This window comes from Montipora capricornis, chromosome 4 (assembly GCF_036669925.1).
Source record: "Montipora capricornis isolate CH-2021 chromosome 4, ASM3666992v2, whole genome shotgun sequence".
NCBI lineage: Eukaryota > Metazoa > Cnidaria > Anthozoa > Scleractinia > Acroporidae > Montipora > Montipora capricornis.
In genome coordinates this window covers 14,541,777-14,549,276 of record NC_090886.1, presented here as the reverse complement: position 1 = coordinate 14,549,276, position 7,500 = coordinate 14,541,777, and the positions used below count along the sequence as shown (strand labels likewise).

General features: G+C 40.5%; 1 protein-coding gene across 1 annotated transcript in view; it reads right to left on the bottom strand.

Moving 5' to 3' along the window:
- Positions 1–7,500, bottom strand: part of LOC138044497 (uncharacterized) — a 14,248-nt gene that overhangs the window by 1,227 nt on the left and 5,521 nt on the right. The window contains exons 3-6 of the mRNA XM_068891002.1: positions 6,072–7,500; positions 5,382–5,669; positions 4,403–4,630; positions 602–769 (exon numbers count right to left, since the gene is read on the bottom strand). The exon at positions 6,072–7,500 is cut by the window's right edge and continues 107 nt beyond it. Of these exons, the coding sequence (XP_068747103.1) occupies positions 602–769; positions 4,403–4,630; positions 5,382–5,669; positions 6,072–7,500 (2,113 nt within the window). The remainder of the gene's footprint in view (positions 1–601; positions 770–4,402; positions 4,631–5,381; positions 5,670–6,071) is intronic.

The following is a 7,500-nucleotide window of genomic DNA, read 5'->3' as shown; positions in this document are numbered from 1 at the left end:
CACATCCGCATTTCAATGTATGATCTATTTCATATATCATTTCATTCGTAGATTCATTCATCACGAGAACATAAGAACCCACAAATGTCCAGCTCCCAACGTCAGTGGCTTCATGACTCAATTGGTTGGAGCGTCGCACCGGTATCGCGAGGTCGCGGTTTCAAACCTCGTTGAAGTCTTGAATTTTTCAGCGGCCATATTGGATTACAGAAACAAAAGAACGTATTTGCATAAAAATAGAGTTCAATTCCCAGAGGATTAGGTTGATACACCATCATGGCCGCCATTCCTTTGTTTAGGTACCGTGGCCGTGGCCACCGTAACGTCAAGTGAAAACGATCTATTGCTAAGATTGCGTTCATAACTGCGAGGATCATAGCTTCATTTGAAAGTATAAATAGACAACTAGTAACCGTATGCGTATGTGTGGAGTGGAAAAAAAGTCCACTCTTGGTGTGATTGCACTTGACCTCGGTAGGCACTAATTAACCAACAAGGAAGTGTGAAGTCTGATTGCCACGAGGGTTTTCTGAAGACAAGTTCATTGTGCATATGTTTGTTACGTTTGCATGTGAGTATCACGTGTGGGTCGCGTGCTTACCTGATTCGTGACAATATCCCCATCGTTTCTCTTTGTCAAAGTTTGGTGTTACTGCGCACCATGACCGATTAGTCTTGGGATCAATAATACAGCGGTTTACCGCCGAACCGCGGAACACAAAAGGCAGGGCACAACACTTTCCAGTGTACGTCTTTATACATGTTGTCCCTGAAATAAAAAGTACATCCGACTAACACAGGGTATCGACAAAGGCGATGGATTGTTTTTGTGGAGAGAGCAGAGATATACAGTAGCTTCCTTTAGTCAGTAAGAGGGCGAGTTCCTTCTTGATTTGTCCTTACATAGGTCTGTTTTGCCGGACTAAAAGCAGTTGCCAATGACAACAGGCCTTTTGAACTTTTTGATTATGCATGTGGATGCATGAAATTAGCAAACAAAAACGCAGTGTGTAGGTCAATTGCGTGCTGACTAATTATTGACCGACACGCCTCCTTCGCGCTTCAGACTGACAATGAATCCTTGTAGAGTCAAGAACACATTAACAAAGTCAACAACTTTTGCACCTATTTCTTTAAGAAACGAAAGTTAAGTCCGAGCTGTATGGTACAAAAGATGTCTTTTTCTCTACGTTATGTCATCGCCGCCATCTTCAAGGACAAAAAACGATAGCTCTCTCCCTTCTTTTCGTCCACCGACATTTTGTCTCAAACGATTCGTAATAAACCACCTATACCCATTTATTCGCTTTATCTTCTCTAACTTTCTATTTCTAATGCTTCACCAACGGGATACACCTTATTCCAAAATGGCCACCATTTTAGTATTCTTTTGTTTGTTTGCAAATTGGCCCTTGTTTTTTTTTTTGTTTTTTTAAATTCCAACTTTATTGAACATACACACGTGCAGTTAACATTCACAAAAGACAATCTGACAAAAGACAATCTGACCCTAACCCTAAACCTCATACAATAAAAACTTTAGAGCGCAATCGGTTGAGTACAACAGAGTTTCATTCCGTATTTAAAAGAGACAGACCATTTTGTTGTGGTCGTACAAGAAATATATTTTTCTAGCCTAATCTTATCACGAGCTAGGGAAACAAATTCATTAAAGATGTAAAATTTACTGTTAAGAGTTTTTACGTAAAGAAAATACTTTCCTATAATGACTAAATGATTGAGGGCTAAACAGAGTTTAGAATCGTTATTAATAATACCAAACATAATTTTTTTTATTGAAAGCAATAATTTTAAAAATTGGCCCTTGTTGCCTCGTTCAAGGTTAAATATCCTTTTGAATTTAAGTTTAAGGTGGCTGAACACAGTTTTTGATACCTATGCTTCATTTACCTTTGTCTCCAAAACCCTTGATCCTTTGGTCGCCAAAAATGGTACAGTGGACGAAAAAACGGATTTACACCAATTTGCACACTGCAAATTTGATGCAAAGATATACCTACTTAAGTGCAATCTTTCGTCCAGTGGTAGCACGCAAGTTAACAACATGAACTTCGGTTTTTTGATAGTTAAGCTGAAGTATATGCCGTTGTCATGACAACATAAATAAATGTAAAAGGAGCTTTAAAAGCGGTTTTGTTTATTTTCAGAAAATCTGGTCGTTGGATTTTCTTTCAGTATAATTTGCATACAACAAGCTTGTAACGATGCTCACAAGTTAACACTATTTTAGTAATAATTTGACAGAGAGATCGTGTTCGGCCACCTTAACACAGTTTTCGCGCGCGCTCTTGCTAACGCAATAGGTTTAAGCACGCACGTTTTTGAGACGCGAACGGCAACCGGAAGTGAGCTGTTTTCACTTTTAACTTGTCTTTATACAACCACATTTACATTGCTGAGTATCTTTTGCCCTTTAGAGATGACAGTGGGAGACACCACTGTCCTGGCACGCGAAATGCTCCCTTCCCGTTGCCGTCCGCGTCTCAAGGACGCGCGTGCTGAAGCTCCCTAATGCAGCGCGCGCGCAAGGATTGCAAAAAATAAACGTGTCATCAATACAGTAATCATTTTATTTGCTCAATGCTTCCGCTATCTGTACTATGTTTCCTCATAATTGAACAAAGTGTTTTGATGGTTTTAGTCTTTTATGAGAAATGTATGTTAGAAAACTTTAACGTAACGATGCAAAGAACTCCGCAATTCGCAGATTTTTCTTTGTTATCGAAAGACTTACAAGAAACGATTTGGAAATACGTGAGACAAGAAATATAAGTGATAGATCTAGAAACCGACGTTTCGGTGAATAATCATTAATTGCAAAGAACATAACACTGCTGTTCCGAACAATTTCTTAGCACGCTTCAATGTAATCAAGAAATGCACGAACAAATTTGACTACCTTGTTAATGAAATGCTGTGTATTCAAGATCTTAAACCAGCATTGAATGTACAGTCGGATTTTCTTCGTGCTAAAGTATTCATGTAATTAGCTTGGTACTCTTTTGTGCAAATTCGCTTCAACTTAGCCTTTCGCAAACCGCATTTTATCCTTATGTAACCTTGATAATGGCAAAAGATGCACCGAAACGTCGGTTTCTATCACTTATATTTCTTGCCTCATGTTATCGAAAGAACCCAGTTAAATGCAGCGCATGCGTAGTAAGTTAAAAGATTGCGATTGACCACTCGTTAGAATTTAACGAAATTTGGCTCGAAAATACTTTAAGAAATAAGTAACTGGAGTATTGAAAAAAAATTGAACTTTAACGAAGAAATTCTAGCTATTCCAGGGATAATTAAAGATCTCTCTGTCAAATTATTATTAAAGTAGTGTTAACTTGTGAGCATCGTTACAAGCTTGTTGAATGCAAATTATAAAGAAAATCTAACGACTAGGTTTTCGGAAAATAAACAAAACCGATTTAGAGGCCTGTTTAGATTTATTCATATTGCCATGGCAATGGCATATACGTCAGCTCAACTATCAAAAAACCGAAGTTCGTGTTGTTAACTTGTTTGCTACCATTTTTGGCGACCAAAGGATCAAGGGTTTTAGAGACAAAGGTAAATGAAGCATAGGTATTAAAAACTGTGTTCAATCACCTTAAGAAAGAGGCAAAAAGGGCTAATTTGCAAGCAAACAAAAGGATACTTAAATGGCGGCCATTTTGGAATAAGGTGTATGTTCCTTTCTCTCTTTGGGGATTTTCTTGGAGCAAGAGAGGATAACCGCAATGCCGACGAAAACATCACTTAGGGCTATTATAAGTGTTTCGCGATTAATCCATCGTAGGCACTTTGTACAATACCGACATACTATGGCACGAACTATTTTAAAGTAAAGATAGAAAATTAAACGGTTCGTTGTATGCCCACGTTGTTGTCAAAACCTTGACTTTGATGATTTCACGTGATTGTTTTCAGAGTAGCTTACGTCAACGAAATGTACTAAAATGCGTGTCGCATGTGTAGACGATTGTCTTTCCACTCTTAACCAATGATATTCATCTTTTGTGACGTTGCTGTTGCTGTAAGCGTCGTCGTTGCTTAGGCGACCGCATACGAGGAAACAATCCGAAACATTGTTGCGCAAGCAAATGTTTCCCCGTTTTCGGCCCCCAGGAAACGTTTGTTAAGAAAGCAGAATTTGCTTCCTGGGAAGAAATAAGGTTTGTTAATTTCTTCAGAAACATGTTTCTTTCTCAGCAAATGTTTCCTTGTTTGGGCGCCGAAGAAACATTTCGGGAAACGATGTTTCCGCAACAATGTTTCCTCGTTTGCGGGAGCCTTTAAACTCCCTTTCATCGCACTACTTTGCTCAGCGCTGTACTCACTATTTTGCAGTTTATCTCAAGTGCGCGTCTTAAGCTTAGAATCTTACTTGGGCACGGTGTTTGTATACAGGTTCTGCTCTGAATTGTGGATCCCTTGCACACGTGACCCGGTTTACACATGCGTGTCCTGGTCTGCACGCTTCTTCCACACGATGCTGCACAAGCCCCAAATGCTGTCCACTGCGACAAGTTCTCGTCTTCTCTTCCGTGCTTAGTCTTCTTGGCTGCTTCCATGGAAGCTGTATACTCGTCCTTTTCGCGAAGTCGTTCTATTTCTGCAAAGGTAATTAATTTTATCAGCTTCTGGGGTACAGGGATGGCGCAGCCACCAATGTGGCTTAGGTTCGATTCCCAGACTCGGTGTCATATGTGGATTGAGTTTGTTTGTTCTCTACTCTGCACCGAGAGGTTTTCTCCGGGTACTCCGGTTTTCCCCTCTTCTCAAAAACCAACATTGATTTGCGTTGATTTGTTGATTTCAGTTTACAGTGTCCCCAATCAGCGCTCCAGCGCTAGAACGACTAGACACTTAAATAAAGTTCCTTTCCTATCCTTTCTCCGAGTTTTCTTGGGGCGTTGTCATGCTTTAGAGACCCCTTTATACGGAGCAAAGGCACGGAGAACGCCTCAAGGTAATAAGTCTAGTTAACAACGTGCATTGTACATTCCGGTGTGTTTAATATCTGCTTATGATTCTTTGTCTAAACCCAGTACGCTTTGGACATTTCGCTCCAATTATGGTAAACCGGATTTCTCGCCTGTGGTGTGAAGATACAAACACAAAGCTATGTTTCTCGTTACGTCAGCCATTGTTATTAATATGCCAACCAGAAGCTAGTTGGCTGTTGAAACAATAACTTTTTTTGTTCCGTGATTATCAAATTTTAATATCAAAAGAAATGTGACGTCAATGTTTGTAAACAAGAAATCTCGTTATACACCATCGTTGATGTAAGTGTAAAATCGGGGATTTAATTGTGTGCGCCTGTTTGAAAGATAAATCAAATGAGTATTTTCATTACATACCAGCATTTGGAATCTGTCCATGATGTGACAATAGCACACTCCTAAACGGCAAGTCACATCCTCCTGGCGTGACAGCGATTGCGTTATTATTGTTGAGTAACACCTCATTGTCGATATCGTCTGCGTCACGAGCGTAGAATATCACGTGGTGGTGTTTTCGAGGGTGTTTGAAAATTGTCTTGAGTTTAAATGTTTCAGCAGTGATAAGATAACCTCCAAGTTTCATGCTCGATACCAGTTTGATCGGTTTACGAATTTTGTTGATGAACTTAAGGCTGATGCACTTGTCTGGAAGAAGAAATAAATGTTATAAAATATTTTATGATTGATGGCGGCAATCTGACGAGGCTCAAGTTTATCGCAGTATTTTTGTTTTGTATTTTTGTGGTGCATGATTTTTAGCACAGCAAATGATTACTTTTTCCTTTCCTCGAATCTGCAGAACAAGGAAAACACACACCCCCAACCCCCCTCCCCCCTTCTTTGTCTCTTTCGCCCTCGCCCCCTTCCCCAGATCGACGATTTAACTACTCGCAATACATGTCACAATGTCCAAGAAAGGTATCTTGCAAGTTCTGTTAATTTTCATATCGGAATATGCGCATTTAACGCTTGATACTTTTTTTGATCTTATTTACCATTTCTAGCATTTGGTTCTTGCAAGCATTCTTTCTCACTTTTCGTTCTTACCATTTTTGTCCGGTTGCTTGTTAGACATGTCATCCTCCAGCTTAGAGTTAGCTTTTTCCTCAAATGGACGGGTTGGTCGAAAGTTTTTTAATGCTTGGCTGCCTCCAAAGAAATTCTGTCTCCCGGCTGATGCCATTCCTGCCCAGCTGTTTAGTGGGAATTTGAAACCGCTATTGGTCAGCGGCGTCTGTTTGTACACGAACTGCGGCTGTGGAGCTGTAATTAAAACGCTGCCGGGGCTTATCAGCGGTCTCGCTTGAGAGGCATGCGCTGGTGCAGTTATATAATTTGGAGCGCGGAGGCTTTTTGGCGGGCTCATTAGTTGTTTGAAGTAAGTTAATGGGAGGTTAACCTGTTGTCGTTGTCCATAAATCAAGCTGACATCTTTTGGTCTTTGTTGTCCCATTGCGTGAATTCTTGCTTGGTGTTGTTGGTTTTTGAATGCAGTGTCAACCAATGCCGCGGCTTTTGCTCTTATCTGAGCAAGTTGTCCTCCAGGAATTGCTGGCTGTGTAGGTCCACGGCCGCCATTCGTCATTGGCTGAAATTTGTTTCCTTGATTCGCCCTATTCAGAAACTTAAAATTCTCATTTATTTGATCTGGTCCATACCCATATACCGCTTGTGTTGGTGTAGTGGGCAAATTGACAGGATTTTGGTGTTGCTTTAACGCAGAGGTGGAACCTGTTTGCGGTAAATAGTTTACTTTTCCTGCAACAACTCCCATTACATTGGCTGATGTTAAGTTCATGTTTATTGCTTGTTGCTTGGCAGCTGTGAAGGCGTCCTGTAAAGTACTTTGAATGTGATGCGCTGCTGATGTTGCATTTGCGGGCTCAGAGTCCGGACGGTTTGATTTTGACAAGCCGATTCGCAGATTGTCACTCTGGTTAACTAGCTTTTTTTCGGCACGGGAAGCCATTATATTGGTGTTGTTCAGCAGATTCATATTCACCTTCAGTGCGTTTTGTGACGTATTTGCGACTTGCGTGATGTTTACCTTTTTCTCCCCGTGCGATAACTGTGTCGCCGCCGTTTGGTTTGAGGAACTGCCAGCCGTTTTATTTACCGACAAAGTATCTTTTAGTTTAGCGTTGTCACGGTGTTTTCCAGAGGTGGAATCTGTTAATGCCTCAAGCTGTTGCAGATTAGTTAGTGTATTGTTAACATTTGTGAAATTTTGTTGATCGTTACTATTAACGACTTCACTATCATTGCCGTTTTTGGACTGATTGACTTTCGGTAGATTTTCCGTGGAAACGGCGTTTGAAATATCGCCGGTAATCTCTTGAACGGTTGCTCTCGCAGTAGGTGCTTCATTTGCAGTAGTTTTCTTCGTTGGATTTGTTTTCACTTGCACTGCCATGTACAAACATCCTTCAAGAAACTCCTTGCTAGCAATCTCGAGTTTCTTCGCCACAAGACCCAA